Source organism: Vigna radiata, chromosome 8 (assembly GCF_000741045.1).
Source record: "Vigna radiata var. radiata cultivar VC1973A chromosome 8, Vradiata_ver6, whole genome shotgun sequence".
Taxonomy (NCBI): Eukaryota; Viridiplantae; Streptophyta; class Magnoliopsida; order Fabales; family Fabaceae; genus Vigna; species Vigna radiata.
This window is the reverse complement of record NC_028358.1, coordinates 41,820,880-41,838,143: the sequence shown is the minus strand read 5'-3', so window position 1 is coordinate 41,838,143 and position 17,264 is coordinate 41,820,880. Positions and strand designations below refer to the sequence as shown.

The 17,264-nt window shown below is 30.2% G+C and overlaps 2 protein-coding genes across 2 annotated transcripts; both read right to left on the bottom strand.

Annotated features, from left to right (window-relative positions):
• LOC106771829 (putative receptor-like protein kinase At4g00960) lies at window positions 1-3,891 on the bottom strand. Its single transcript, XM_014657819.2, has 7 exons — window positions 3,012-3,891; window positions 2,463-2,582; window positions 1,630-1,775; window positions 1,318-1,528; window positions 955-1,192; window positions 688-838; window positions 1-566 (listed from the first exon to the last, which is right to left on the bottom strand). The coding sequence occupies exons 1-7, from the start codon at window positions 3,811-3,813 to the stop codon at window positions 216-218; spliced, it is 2,019 nt and encodes a 672-aa protein (XP_014513305.1). The 5' UTR covers window positions 3,814-3,891; the 3' UTR covers window positions 1-215.
• A 1,298-nt stretch (window positions 3,892-5,189) lies between these two features.
• On the bottom strand, window positions 5,190-12,298 carry LOC106770676 (cysteine-rich receptor-like protein kinase 26). The gene is given in 9 exon segments (XM_022785684.1): window positions 5,190-5,528; window positions 5,530-5,742; window positions 5,861-6,011; window positions 6,260-6,497; window positions 6,695-6,905; window positions 7,014-7,156; window positions 7,407-7,526; window positions 7,661-7,705; window positions 11,424-12,298. Coding segments are annotated over 9 exon segments (2,229 nt in total). The 5' UTR covers window positions 12,226-12,298; the 3' UTR covers window positions 5,190-5,222.
• Between the last annotated feature and the right edge of the window lie 4,966 nt (window positions 12,299-17,264).

The following is a 17,264-nucleotide window of genomic DNA, read 5'->3' as shown; positions in this document are numbered from 1 at the left end:
AGACAAAGCAGAAATATTATATATGCACAAAATCAATATCTTTGTTATTCAGGTACAATTAATTTTTCGTTCTACCATATAGAAAGATGTAAATTAAGCTTCACAAGGCTGTAGGCAAGCTTAACCAGGGATAGAACAATCAAAATATTGAACAAAACAAAAAGCTACAATAAGCATGTAATCTAAGCTTCAAACTACTCTTATTGTGTCAAATTCTAGCGAGGGTATAACTCAGTAATTGAAACCTCATTTACCGAAGATTGAGCTGGTTTATTTGTGGATTCAGTCGATCCTGTTTTCTCTGAATTATGTTCTCCCGACAACATGTTTGGAAAGCTTCTTGTGCTACTATTCACAACAAATGCAGGTTCTGAAGGTACTGGGAGAGTGATAGAATAACTATTAAGCATGAGTACTACAGAAGCCATGGTTGGTCTGATGGCCATATCTTCCTGAACACATAGTAACCCAATGTGGATACATCTTATCATTTCATTTCGAGAACCCTTCATTAATGTGGGGTCTACAATATTTGTAATTGTTCCATTCTTCCAGTTTTGCCATGTCTGCATCAATTGCTCAAATGCATGTTCGTTACTTCACACATTTCATTTGTACTGTTATCTGAAGAGACAAATAATTTTCTGATAAAGGAGAGGGAAAAGTGAGAAGAACAAAAAGACTTACAAAACTCAATAGATCCTCCACTGTCTCCCCATGACGAGCACCAATGCTTTTTCGCCCACTTACAATCTCAAGAACCATTACACCATAACTAAAAACATCTGATTTTGCTGAAAAATGACCATATACTGCATACTCAGGAGCCATATATCCACTGCATGCCAACCAAATGCACATTTAATTACTCAAAATTCATGAAACTAGTTATTTTACTTTACAGTTGATTGAAATTAAGTTTGTACAACAATTACATTATATTCTCTCACTTACTAGGTTCCAACAACTCTGTGTGTATTTGCTTGAGTCTGATCCACCTGAAACAATCTTGCCATCCCAAAATCTGATATCTTAGGATACATGTTTTCGTCCAAGAGAATGTTGCTTGCTTTTAGATCTCGATGTATAATTCGTAGTTGAGAATCCTCATGGAGATAGAGAATGCCTCTTGTAATACCTCTAATTATTTGGTAGCGCATTTGCCAATCCAACTGTGTTTTCTTTATTGGATCTATATATATATACACATACGGAAACCATATGAATATTATAAAGCAATATTTTAGTTGAGTCCTTATTGAATCAAACTAGAACAATAGAGTATAACAATCTAATTATGCAGTTGTTCGAGCTTACCAAATATGAAGTAATCAAGACTTTTATTAGGAACAAATTCATAGATAAGCAGCCTTTCTCTTCCTTCCAAACAGAAACCAATCAGCCTGACTATATTTCGGTGTTGAAGTTTGGCCAATAAAAGCACTTCATTCTTGAACTCCGTATCTCCTTGCCCAGAATTACTTGACAACCTTTTGACAGCAATTCCTTGTCCATTGGAAAGCTGACCCTGAAAATATATCAGTGAAGGACGGTAAATATCTGTGGGAGAAAAGTCATGATGTATTATATTTTGATGAAGGTTTTAACCGAATCAAATTATGATCTTACTTTGTATACAGCTCCAAACCCGCCCTGTCCAAGCTTATTAGAATCAGCAAATTCATTTGTGGCAACTCGGATGGTTTCAAAGTTGAATTGCAATGACTCGGTAAATGTAACTTCATCTTCATCGTCACTATCCTCTTCTTTTCCAACTTCACATGCATGAGGACAGGGGTAATATTAGTGAGTATTTGAATATGATAAGTGAATGCGAGAAAAAAAAAAACATAACAGAAAGAGATAATTTTCCAATAATGAAAATTAGCAGGAAATGGCTAAATATATTTTCTTACGTGATCAGAAATAATTTGAACAAAACAAAACTTTTGAAGAAAGGAATCATTTATATATTTTTTTTTAATTTAATTAGTTATTTGATCATGTTATCATAAAAGAATATCAAGTTAATCCTTTTTTTAGTTTTAATTTGATTTTAATTTATGAACAATTAATGCAATTTGTTTTTTATTTGTGAAAATTTTATGTAATTTGGTTTTCCTGGTTAAATTTCTTGAAATGGATAAAAGATTTTCCATTAAAATTGAAGTTGTTAATAAAGATAATTTTGTTTTATTGGTATAATTAACAAATTTCTATTGTTAATATTAATGAAAAATCATTAATTGTTTAAAGAAATTTAATAAAAAGAATTAAATTACATTATTTTTTTATAATTCAAGATTAAAGTACATCAATTTTAAAAAATCGACGAAAAATTAAAAATGAAAAATCAGAAGAAGTAACTTGGTATCTTTTGTATTAAAACATGGACCAAATAACTAATTAAATTTCTTTTTTAATATGACAGGAAATCCATTTTTGGAGCATTAAAGACTTACTTTCTATTTGTTTTCTTGGCTTCCTAACTATCAGATATATGCAAAAAAGACTGAGCGCTAAAACAACACCAGCAACTGGCACTGCTACAGCGATGACGGTTCGTGACGTGTTGCTCTTTCCTGTAGAAACCAGAATCCTCGGTCACGAATTTAGAATAATTAAGAATAATAAAATATCCAAAGTCCAACATGAGCCTAAATTTTAATACAAAAGTAGAGACTAATTTTGAGCACAAACAATAACTTTCCCCTCCGGCAGATGAATAAGTAAAACAGCAGTTAAGAGAAAGGAAAAAGTTTTGAAACAAAGCAACAGTGTTGTGGACGAAAACTTTTCCATAAACCTTAAAAAATAAATAAATTAATATAAAACCAACTTCTCAGTACATTAAAAACTGGATAAAAAATTATTTATAAGTCAACTTAATTAATAAAAAATTGATTTATTTTACGTACAAAAGTTTTATGCATATGCTTTTGGTTGGGAGCTTTTTGTGTTGTTTAATTGTATTGGACGAGGAATAAGTTGTGAATAGAGAAGAAGAATACCTTGAGAATGTATAGAAGTGCTGTTGGGTAAGCGAGAGGGCGGTGGGGTGGTTGGTGGTGCATCTGGGTCTAACTTGAGTGTAGGTCCATAGAAGATATAAGGGTCAAATCTAATTCTACAACTGGGTTTCAAAACATTGCCTCCAGCCTTGCCCTTACAGCAATCTGGGATTTTTGAAATAGCTTCATCCAAACACTTAGAGCAATCTTCCGAAGACAAATCAGGCGAGCACTGCGTGTAACCGTATATGGTTTGAAAATCTGGAGCAGGTGCACTGCCTGTAGCATACTTACGACGAGAGTCACCAGACGCAGCTGTTCGTGTTAGATTCCTCATCAAGCTTTCAAGTGATGCGTTGAATTGCTCAATCGAACCCCTTACCTCCAACGTGTAATAGAGTAACACCGTAGGTTGATTATCCATGAGGCCAAATATGGAGCGGTTAGAGTAGCGCAAGGAGCATTCACCATCCCACACAATTGCCTCTTTCTGGTTTGGACAGTTTTTTCTGAGAGCCGCTCCGTTTTCGTTGAGGCATTTGAGACATTCTTCCGGTGTAAGGTCCCCTCTGCAGATCCCAATGGCGTATGCTTTGTCTAGGCCTTGGCCATGTGAGAAATTGTAGAAACCGTAGTTCACTTGGGCCTGGGTAGAGAAACTGGATAGGAGGGTGTTGAGGTTGCTGTAATAAGTGCTGTTGACTGTGTAGTTGCCTTTGTTGTTATCACAGGATGTCTGAGCGCTTGCATGCGATACGATTATGGTGGCCCAGAGACCAAGCAAACAGAAAATTGCAGCCATTCTGATTCAGGAGTAACATATGGAACCAAGAATGAGGATTCAAGCTTACCTAAGCAGCTTTACTTTCACTGAGTGTGAACTGTTTGACTCACAGTCACAACAAAAGTTTACTTCTCAATACAAACTAAAGGTTATGCACGCCGTGTCCGTCAGGTAAATATGTGATCTTAATTTTAAAACAATATTGATAAATTTTTTTTATCATAGTAGAATATCTTTTTAATAAACTTTTTTTAATGTGGTTATTTTGTTTTTTAATAGAAGTTAAAAAGTTAGGAAAATCATATAGATATAATCTATTATTCAGACACGTTAGAAGAGTGAAGCAAATTTGAAATATAAATATTTTTGGTAAATGTAATATAAGCTACCAACGTTTTGGTAAAATAAGCTACCAATGTAATAAATTTGAGATAGAACGGAACAACAAGCAAAATCGAATGCGGATACTGAAAATGCCCGTCAGCTTTGGGCGTTGATTAAGTCAGTCTGCTCCCGCGTCAATTGGTCCCAAAACACGTAAAAATCCAACCACAAAATTACTTTTAACTGGTTATTAAAACATCGTTTTAATATGAAACAATATTTTAAAACACATCTATTTGATAAGGATTAGAACTAAGTATACATTATTTAACAACTATTATTATTTAAAAAAAACATATAATTTAGTAATTTATATTTTTATATAATATTTATACCTTAATATTATTGATATTGATATTTGACTTATTTTAGATGCAAAACTTTTATCGTTAATTGACACTATCGTATTTTATTCAATTTTAATCTGCTATATTTATTTTTATACCATTTAACTATTATTATTATTATTATTACTAATATTAATGTTTGTTTGATTCCAATCCAAATGCGACGGAATTATTAAAAATTCTTCATTTGGTTTATCGGTTCATCTGATTTTTTAAAACATTAAATATTATAGTAATACATATGTTTTTTTTTTAAATTAGTTTGTTTAATATATTTTAAAAAATTAATAATTAAGTGTAATTTTTATTGTTTGGTTGAAGAAGGGAGAGTAAAAATAATTTTAAAATAATAAATTGTTTTTTTAATTATTTCTATTCATCATCATGTTTGTTTCTTTTCTCATTTCAATTTTATTTCTCCTTAAATAATTACTTCTAGTTTTCTATTTTATTATCACATGTTCATTTTTTTAATTAGTTTTTAGAACTTTTGAACTTAAGATTTAAGTGATTCCAACATAAAGAATTTGGGTGGTAGTTTGATGTAGGGTATATAAAGAACAGAAAAAATGGTATGGAAATTCGAAAACCAGATTTTAAAGATCAATATAACAGAAACGTTAGTGTAGAGAGAGAGCAAAATATTATTAGGAAAAAGCTCTTGTAAAAAAAGTATTAAAAAAAGTTATCAAAATATCAACAGGTTTTGAGTCTCACAGGTTTGAGTCTCGGTTTAGAGAAAGTACGTGTGGTTACATATTTAAACAAGATACTGCACCCACATTTTACTCGACTTTCCAATACATTGTACTTTGGTTTAAGAGAAGAAACATGAATGATGAAAGATCCACTCTGATGAACAACATCTAGCGAGAGTAGCTCAGTAATTGAAAGTTCATTTTCTGATTCTTGAGCTGATTTAAGTATCGGTTCACTTGATCCTCTTTCCCTTAAATTATACTCCCATGACTGCATCCCTGGAAAGCTTCTAGTTCTACTGTTCATATAAAAATGCAGGTTCTGCAGGAATAGAGAGACTCAAAGAATGGCTATTAAGCATCAGTACAATGGTAGCCATGGTTGGTCTGTCAACTAAATTTTGTTGAACACAAAGTAAACCAATATGGATGCATCTCAGCATTTCATTCCGTGAATTGCTCTTGAGTGATGGATCTACAATATTTATAGCCTTCCCCTCCTTCCAACTTCTCCAAGCCTGCAAAATTTGTTATCAGATCACCGATTCACTTCTACATTAATGCTTTGGACCATCTAATCTTCTAATGCATAATTTAGGTGGCAAAGAAGAAGCAAGTGACCAAAAAAATACTTACGAAGCTTAGCAAATCCTCCATGCTCTCTCCATTATTGATTCCACTGTTTTTCTGGCCGCTTACAATCTCAAGAATCAGTACACCAAAACTGAAGATGTCTGATTTCGCTGAAAACTGTCCATGCATTGCATACTCTGGTGCCATATATCCACTGTATTCCAGTAAGATAGAATTTTAGTCATACCTCATAATTATTATGACTCATCTAAGTATAAAATTTTTTCATCTATTTGTCAGTGATTTTCTTAACAAAGCATTAATTTTTGAACCCGATTGCTATAAAAGTATTTTATGCTATCACTCAAAAGTTGAACAATTGAAAAGTAATGTTAAAACTTCTCATTGATAGTGTATGGAAATTAAAGTCTTGTATAAGATAAGCTATGCTGTAATACTTACTAAGTTCCAACAATTCTACTCGTATTTATTTGAGTTTGATCCATTAAAACTAGTCTTGCCATACCAAAATCTGCTATCTTTGGATTCATCTCTCTGTCCAAGAGAATATTACTTGCTTTAAGATCACGATGTATATTCCGTAGTCTAGAATCTTCGTGAAGGTAGAGAATCCCTCGAGCAATACCTTTAATGATTTTGTAGCGCATTTGCCAGTCCAATTGAGGTTTCATGGTTGGATCTGCGTATAAGTCATCAGTTTTAACGCTATATCAATAATTAGGATTTGTCTTGTCTCAGACCAGAACTGAAATTTAGAGCGACATTCTAACTATGCAATCATTTAGACCTATCAAATATGATTATGAAGGCTTTTATTATGTCTCGAACCAGTACTACGTAAGAGAAACAATAAAATTATGCAGATGTTGAACTTACCAAATATGAAGTAATCAAGACTTTTATTAGGAACAAATTCATAGACAAGTAGCCTTTCTCTTCCTTCCAGGCCGAAGCCAAGTAGCCTAACTAAATTTCGATGCTGAAGCTTGGCCACTAATTGCACTTCATTCTTAAATTCCAAATCCCCTTGCCCAGAATCTCTTGACAATCTTTTGACAGCAATCTCTTGCCCATTGGAAAGCTGACCCTGAAGATACACGATTCAAGGATAGTAAATCAATCTAGGCCAAGTTACAGGATATAACATATTTTGATGAAGAGGTCTTATTTATCTGAACTAAAAATGAAGTCTTACTTTGTAAACAGCTCCAAACCCGCCCTGTCCAAGTTTATTAGAATCGGCGAATTCATTTGTAGCAACACGTATGGTGTTGAAGTTGTATTGCAATGACTCAGTAAATGCGACTTCATCTTCATCACTTTCTTCTTCTCTTTCAACTTCATAAGCATAGGGACTCAAGTGAGATTTGAGTTGTTCAGATGTGACCATTGAGTACAGTTAAAAATAGCATCGAGATATATAATTTCACAATTAAAACCCAGAACAAATATGGTCAAGTTGATACTATATCGAATCAATGAATTTTTAATTAAAATCATTCAGATATGATTTGTGCTAGATTACTGCTCCATTAAATTGTAAGACTAATTTTTATGACAAATGATGGAAAATCCAAGTCAGACTTACATTCAATTTTTTTTCTTTGCTTCCTTAGGCTTAAATAGATGCAGAGAAGAGCGAGCAGCAAAACAACACAAGCAACTGGCACTACTATGGCGATGATAGTCCCTGCTGTGTTGCTCTTTCCTGCACCGATCAGAATACTCAGTCAATGGATCAAGATTAATAAGCACTTACTTATGGTCACCGCAAATTCAAAATCACCAACAAAAGTTGTAATTATTAAGAAGTGAACAATTGGAGTAAAACATAAGAGATACCGCGTGAAGAAGAAGTGTTGTCGGTGGACGATGATGGAGGCGCATCTGGGTCTAGTTTCAGCGTAGGTCCATAGAAGATATAAGGGTCGAATCTAATTCTACAACTGGGTTTTACAAAATTGCCTCCAGCCTTGCCACTACAGCATTCTGGGATAATTGAGACAGCTTCATCCAAGCACTTAGTGCAATCTTCGGATGACGGATCAGGAGTACACTGTGCCTGACCGTATATGGTTTGAAAATTTGGAGCAGGAGTACTGCCAGTGGCATACTTAAGGCGAGAGTCACCAGATGCAGCTATGCGTGTTAGATTCCTCATCAAGCTCTCCAGCGATGCATTGAATTCTGCCTCCGAACCCGTTACATTTAAATCGTAGTAGTTATGATTCGTAGGTTGGTTTTCCATAACGCCAAATATGGAACGGTTAGTGTACCGCAACATGCACTCTACCGTCCACATAATGGCCTCCTTCTGGTTTGGACAACTCGCTGCCAGAGAAACTCTGGAATCATTGAGGGATTTAAGGCACTCATCGGGTTTAAGATCTCCTCTGCAGAGCCCAATGGCGAATACTTGGTCCTCCCCTTGGCCATATGAGAAATTGTAGAAACCATAGTTGATTTGTGTGTGGGAAGAGAAGCTGGATAAAAGGGTGTTGAGGTTGTTGTGATAGGTGCTGTTTATTGTGTAGTTTCCTTTGCTGTTATCACAAGGTGTTTGGGCACTGCTCTGTGATATGATTACGATGACACAGAAAAGGGAGAAAGGAAAAGAGGGTGAAAGAAACAGAGGCCATTGTAGTCTTCCTCTTCTTCTGTTCTGAATTCTGATCCAAGCCTTACATAAGTTTTTTGCGTTTGACTTTTTCTTCTGTTGTTTAATGTTAAGTGTTTGATTGAGTACCACCTAAATCTTCTTCTTCCAGTCATTGCAAGGGAATTGAAAGGGAATAAACGTCACCTACTATGGAGTATTTATAGAGTGAATTTGGTTAAATAAGAACTCATTATTTTTTATGTTTTTAATTGATAGATGAAAATGTATTACAAAGCATGTTGCTCTGTTCACAAATGAAATTGATGGAAATATGGTTTAGGTGTAGAAGCTTGGCGCCTTGAATATAATCTCTACATTTTTTAATTGATATTCTGATAATGAGGTGAGAAGGTTTTGACAGCAACTGATTGTAAAAGTGGCTTTGGAAATATCGATCAAGAAAAATAGTAAATGTGTTGGGTAAGTAAAAAGGAAGATATATGATAGTGAAGTTTAATGAAGATGTCGGTTTTGCGATTAGTATTTAACTCTAAATGTTTGACAGTTTCAACACAAATGAGATCATCCTTTTATTTTGGTATGTCTACTCGTGCCCACCTTTCAGAAATATTGGAAGATGTCAAAGTTCTATCCGCGTGTTCTTACACAAATATCACATTTTGGCAAGTTAAGACAATTAATCATCCATGTGAAGATAATCAAATGAAAATAAAAATTAGTAGCATAATTTTTCCATGTGTTAGCCTCATTATCGCTGCGCTGGATAAAATTATCTCGAAGCTGAAAAATAAATGAGTTGGGAAGAGGTTTTTAAATTAGTTTAATTTTTATTGAAAAATAAATAAAATAAAATGAATACTTTATGTTATTTTTAATAGTTGTTAAAAATCAACAATAACAAGAGTGGATAAATCGGACTGGATTATTAAAAACTGTACTAAACTAAAAATTAGTTTGTCTGAATTGAACTCGACTAAAAAATAGTTTAGACAAATTGAACTGAACTATTTTTTGTTTTATCTATACTAAATTAAATTATACTGAATTGTACTAAACTACAATATAAATTGAATTACATTATTAACTATATTAGTTTTGAACTAAATTATACTAATTTTAACTAAAAACTCAGCAATTTAGCAACACTAACATTATAATTAGAGATAAAAACATGAAATTGGATCAATAAGAGATATGCCAACAAAAATACAATATACTTAACAAGTTCATCTTAAGTTGTACTACATAAAAACTATAGACTGCACTAATCTATCGTATGTACAAGCATAAAAGCTATCTAAACATATTCAAAATGGTTCAAACAGTCTAAGAAACTACTCAAATATCTATTTCTATCACAAACTAAAAATATCTACCTAAAGCCAAACATACTTTGATAGTCTTAAAATGCAAGAATTGTACCTACCGTATAATAAAACCTCGAGGTAAGTCCCGAAACAAGTTTTGAATGTTAAAAGGTTACAAAAGACTGAAGTAGTTACTAAGAATCACTAGGAAATCAAAATATATCTATACTACTAAAAATTACAGCACTAACTAGTAAAATTAGGTTAATAAAAATACACTAGTTCTAAAATATGATTTTAACACTATCTAATAATATTCAAGCAATGAAATATCTTTATGCTCTAGTAATCATTCACATTCATATAGAGTAGAATGTGTTATGTTCTTAAAATAGCAAGAGATTTTAGTTTGTGGATTTTTTCATAGCCTAAGATAGGAAAAGGACTAACATTGCATGTCGTGGAATAAAACTCATTAATAATGACTTTGCAATAAAACACACAAGTACATATCTCTAGTTAACTCGATCTCAATAAATATATTTGGATAATTGAGTCGAAAATAGTCTTTGATTATATGATTTATATTTATGTGATTGTTTATAGTATAATGTAATGTAATATGTTTCATTAATATGTGATATTTCTTTTACAAATTAACTTAGACTTTTGTGTTTGTTTATGTGTGATTATCTCTTTTTTTATCATAATCACCTTATCAATATGAACGAATAAAAATGTAAGTGTGAACCACACCATAAAAATATCATAATTAATTGTCTAAATTGTGAAACAATATTAAATCATGTTAAATTTAAATTTTGAAATAAAACCATCACTTACAAAACTTAAAATATATATGTTTTATATTATTATAATGATATCTTTATAATAATCATACTAATATAAAATATAGCCTACAATATATGTTTTCTAAATATTTATAATAACATATTTTATTTTAATAAATTTACGCTATTAAAATAAGATATTCCATTCTTATAAATAAAATCTTGTGGAGACAAACTGCTTTCCAAGTGGATACGCCACTGATGTGAAGTGTTGACTTTCCTTTTCTTTGAATAGAGAAGTAACTTGACGAATTACTAAAAGTCTTCCACGTGTCTTATCATATGTCTGATGTACGTTTTATAAATTAAATCTTAATATTAATTACAACTGCAAGATGTCTACAGTTTTTAAATAAACTTAGTTTGAAAAATATTGCCTTAAAATTATGTCATTCGTTGCGAGACAATACTACTCACTTAGGCAATCTTCATATTATAAAATTTGTAATTACATTTTAAATTATAGAAGTAATCCGTAGCCCCACGTATTAAATACAGTAAGAAAAAATAATTTATTTTTATGGAAGAAATAGTTCTCAAATTATTAAGAGTGAAAATTCATATTAACTCTTTCATTATTATTTTTTATTAATTTATTTACTGTATACATGAATAAAAATACAACTAACAAATACTGGCACGAGAATTCCAGTTATACTAAAACGAGTAAAGCGATGTGTTGATGAAACACAGGTAGGTAGAGACGAGTGTTATAGTACTTGATCCAAACATGTATTATAATTGAAACTTTTCTAAACATTATATTTATTAAAAATCACAAAACTAAGTTAGTTTAGTTTCTTAGCTGAGATTTAAAGCTTACAAACAAACGAAATAGCTGTTGGGTTAAGCGGCGGGTGCCGGAGGCCCAAAGAAAAGGAAATCAGTTTCGTACCTTACGTAACAGCTAGGTCTAATAATTCTGGCACCTATCCTGTTATTACAGCACCGTGGAAGTTCAGCGATGGACTGGACCAAGCAGTCAAGGCACTGAGGCCCAATCAAATCAGGGGTGCACTGCGCAAGCCCATATATGACTTGCTCATCTGGGCCCGTCGCAGTCGACACCGCGTATTTCCGACCCTTGGTAGCCGACGCCGCGGTGTCTCTGAGGCCGTTCAGAAGCTTCTTCACCACTCGATTGAACTGGTCGGCGTTGGGTGCGTCGTTGAGGTTCCACACGAAGTAAGCAGGCCCAATTTCGTCGAGGCCCGTTATAGTGCGGTCGGAGTAGCGAAGCATGCACTTTTCGTTCTCGTACCAGCCGATGGCCTCCTTCCGGTTGCTGCAAACGCGGGTGAGGTTGGCTCTGGTTTGGGCGAGGCACTTGGTGCACTCTGTTGGCGTGACGTCACCTCTGCACTGGGCAATGGCGTTGGCTCTGTTTGTGCCCTTGCCGATTGAGACGTTGAAGAAACCGTTTCTGGAGGCATGGAGAGCGACGATGACGAGAGCGCTGTTGAGGTTTTGGCTGTAGATGCCGTTGGTTGTGTAGTTTCCCCTGTCATTGTTGGAGTCGCAGAAGTAGTGGAAGTCTTGTGAAGTTACATCTGCTTTGGCTTGAGATGTGATTGTAGCCATGAAAACCAGAAAACAAAGAAACCATGTCAAGAAAGAACAGCTACCCATTATGGCTGTGCGATGACTTAGGTTTTAGATACCGCTAAGCTTTTATCGCCCAGGATTCAAACCTCTATCTCCATTCATACTTAATCGGTAGGTTTCTTATTTCTCTTATTCAATATTAATAAAATTCGAATTTAGAGAAACTAAAAGTAAATTTTAATCGGGATGTCAAGAGTTAATTGGTTTATCATAGATTAAACTAAAAATAGTGAGTTCAACCGTCACTTCTTTTTTATGAGCTATGAATTTGGTAACTCTCCCTACCATAAGTGGACTAACATGTTTTGATTTTCTAATTTACTTTATATATTAATTATATTATAGTCAAAGTAATAATTGTATAATGTATTTTTATTTTATGAAAAACATTATTATGAAAGATTGTAATAAAAATATTAGCTAAAAATGAAAATATAAATTTACATAACTTCAAAAATAATTAAATTAAATATTTAAATTATTTTAATATTATCAAAAAATATTATTTTAATATTTAAAAAAAATCAAATTGTTATGTAATTAAAAAAGTAAATAATTACAAAAGAAAAGTAATAAAAAATATAAGAGATTAATAAATAATTGTTACGAGTTAACCTATCTTCAGTCTATTTCAAATTCGTTTGACTCAAAATTAAATAATTCGAATTCAATTTAACCAATTAAAAATAAATAAAAAAACTTAAATTTATTTCTATCTGATCCGATTAAAACTCTTAATTAACTTATTTGAAACTGATGTCTCTAATTAAAATTCACTTACTTTAAAAGTAAAAAATATATTTATGTATTTTCTCTTACCATTTTAATAAACTTTTTATTTCTTATCGGTCCTAATTCATAATGGGTTTTTCTTTCTTACATATTTTTAAAGAAAGTTGCAGAGGTCAACTCTTCTAAATTGTATTTACATAATAAATTAATTTATTATTATAAATCGATTTTTGAAAAACTGAATTATGACTTGTCAACAATATTTTTGTAAGAACAATCATCTATATATGTTTTTGGGTACAGATAGATGTACATGATTCATAGGTCAAATATCAACCTGTGAAATAGTAAATGAGTTGATTTATATAAATGAAGTTTGAAGAAATTTATTTGCTTAAATTTCTATAAAAATAGATTTATTTGAGAAGAAGTATATTAATAAATTAAGATGTTTGGTACATATATTAATGGAAAAATATTTATAGTGCATCATTAATCTTATTTTTAGAAGTTGACCTTAACTCGTACGGAATTTCGAATTTTTTTACTTTATCAAAATAAAAGTAACTGAATCTTGTAATAAAAATGAAAACAAGAAATTGATTGGTTGCATATGCTTCTCTTGTGTATTGTTTCAAGTTGTCTTTATATTCCTTTGTTTGATTGATTAAAATAAATATTTAAGTTAAATAGAATTTTCCAGTAAGATGGAGTTTGATTGTTGTACAGAGAAAGAGATGAGATATGAGTGTGTATAAGATGGTTTTCTATTACAATACGATCCAAATCTTCCCTGACAAAGTTGCTATTCATAGCTGGCTTCCACTAATTACATTTGTGCAGTAACACCAAATCCACTATGATAATAGTGCATGGTAATCCCATTATTACGCATAAATGATTTCGTTTAACGAATTTGTTTTTATTTTGAATGATATAAATATAGGTACGGTTAATATATGTTAGAATAAATAATCAAATAACTTTAATAATAATAATAATAATAATAATAATAATAATAATAAAAAGATTAATAATAATAATAATACATAAATATGAATAAAAAAATTGATCAGATAAAAAAATTATTATAAAAATATGATATAATTAAATTATAAATAAATAAAATATTAGAAATAATTTAGATTAAGACACATATAATATTATTTTTAGAGGCAAAATTATATATGCATTTTTCTTCTGGTTCGAATATAATGAAAGATTTTTAAATCTTATGAATTCTAATATTTTAAAATACAAACTGAAAACACTATATAAACTGTTATGTTTATGATATATTTCCTTCATAGAAATAAATAATATTTATAGATAAGAACGAATAAATAAGATTAAAATAAAATAGTAATTCCTAATAAAATTAAATTTTTTAATTCATAACTAGTACTTATTCATAAAATTAATAGTTTATAAAAATATGAATAACAATAGAATAATTTATTTACTTATTTATTTTTTAATTACATTAAATATGTTTAACAATTCCTACATAATTTAAAAAATAAAATAAAATAAAAATATTTTTTAAGACAAAACATTATTTTTCACCAAGTGCTACTAAATCTCCTATAATAGGATTTGTGATAAGTGTGATATAATTCTTTCACTCTTGTCTCCTTGTTATTTAATAATATTATCATTCCTTTAATTGGATTTTTACTTTTTTATAACGAATAATTAATCGATATTAGAATGAATTTTAACTCATTTTAAATTAGGTGTTTTACCTTCTCAAATTATTACAATACGATGTCATACATAATTAATTCTATTAATTGTTTTTTAATAAAATCTTAAATAAATATTATTCAACTATTAGTATATGAATAATAAAACATGAGAATATGACCATTTAATATTTTCATATTTTTTTAAGAAACTGTGAAGTGTTATTGAATCATCACTTAGGTATTGGTCCGCCTAATTTTTATGTTACATATAATTAAATACTGTTACTTATTTAATTTTAAGTATAAAAATTTAAATAGATGTCATTTAGATATTAACAGGGAGAGCAGAGCAGTGGTATTTTAAGACCTAATGATTTCTACTCATTTTAAGAGTTATTTTGGAACTAAAAATTCAATAATTTCAAATAAAAACCGTTCAAAGAGTTATTTTCTATAAATAATACATAATATTACATAAGTAATACTTTTTTATTATTTTCTAATTTATGATCCATAAGAATTAAGCTTGAATTTCTTAAAAGAAAAAAAAATTATATTTATACAAAGTTTGGAGTGGATAGAATGGTTTCCTTCCACTAGAGATTAATTATAAAGCAGTGCACGAATTCATATTGCAATTTGTGGAAGTAGTTAGATTCCTAGTCAACATTGACGATCCAGTCTATGACAACCGGCAATGAGTGGATTGCATTGCAGTATATTTCCAAGTTGGGTTAGGTCAATGGTACCTGCAAGATCCCAAATTCCATTTTCCCCATTTTATCTTATTCTATATAGGATCCTTATGTTACTTAGAAACAATAAGTAGATTGAATTGTATTATAAATTAATAATATAAATAAATTCATTAATGTTTCAAGTGGTTTAACTAACTTCACAAAATACACGTTCATACTCACTACTTAATACTTTGGGTACTTATATTTGTTCTTAGTCTAAACTCACATTCGTCTGTGTTTCAAATTGGTCTGATGTATATGACAAAAACAATCCGGACGAGTCAGAGTAAAGTCTTAAATTTACAACAAATGTGATCACCTACCTCAATCATTATTTATAGTTTTCAGACGGGCATAAGATTAGTGAAATTTTAATCATGGTCCAATCTTAGTTTATTACACTAATTCATACTTATATTTAATCTTGATTCTCAATGTCCCTTAAGAAGTATTTGTTGTTGTGAATTCTCGTCTGACCTCCACTTACACATGGCTGGATGACCTTCATATTTGTTTTGCTTGAAATTAAGTATTTGTCGCACTGGACTGTCCGCTCTCTTTGCATGTTGGACCGTCCGACCATACGGTATACTTAAATTAATATATAAAGAAAGTAATAAAAAATACTTGAATTTAAATCGGTACAAACTATGAATATGATGAAAAAACCATTAGATTATGAATCAAAATCATAAATATAATTAATGAAATAACTAATTTCTTTTTAATTTAATAAATTCAAAAATTTCATAGAACAAGTATGTAGAAGTTTATTTATTGGTCATTTAGAAAAAAAAAAGAGTGGTATAGAGTATCTTAGATTTTTTATTTTTATTTTTTTTCTAATAAAGATGAAGAAAAAAAAAACAGAAAAAAGTAAGTACGTTTTCTACACGAGGACATCACACCTTTATGTTTAATTTCAATATTTCTAATTTGTTCTATCAATAATATTGTTTATATTTCTATATATTTAATATTTCGTGATATATTAATCATAAATTTATCTTTAATTAGGTCATTTTAATAAATTGATTAATAAAATATAATAGTTATATCATTTTTAATTATATATATATATATATATATATATATATATATATAAAATCAAAATTGCTATCAGAAACAAAAAAGAAAAAAGAAAGACAGTGTGTGTTTCTAAATTTTAAATATTTGTATTGTATTATAAATTAATAATATATGGAAATTGATTAAATTCATATATAAGAGAAAAAAATGAAAATAATAAGAAACACTAAAATGTTCAACTGTACAAACTACAAAATGTAATGAAAACACAAAAAAGAAAAGAAACCTATGATAGTTTTATTAAGAATATTTCAAAATAATGATTACTTTTAAAAAAAATTAGTTAACAATTATATTTTTCAAAAAATTAGCTAACAATTACATTTTTTATCATGTAAAAATTTAAAACATAATTTTTTATTCTAAAGATATATGGTATAATTTTATGTCACACTTCAAGCTCAACTAGTCCGCTGTTTTTTATTTTGTTTTTTGTTATTGAAATATAATGTGATATAAAAATGGGTTCAAATTTTTAAATTTTTGCCATGAAAACTAGTTGATGCTAGACTGTGGGCTTATATCAGAGTAAAACGGGGTAAAAAGAGTTGTTATTTGGACTGTTTTACGAGTTGTATTAGACCTTAACTGATTAGATTATGCTAATAAAACTGAATTGTATTAATATGAAGTATCATATCATGATCTTTTTTATTTTTCAGTGAAGTCGAGACATCGGACTGATCCAAATTGACTCGTAGGTTGTATTGGAATTATTTTATTCTCTGTTCATATCTGTGCATTTATGTTCATATATTTTTATACTTATATTCCTTTTTTATATTGCTCTAAATAGTTATATATATCAATTGTA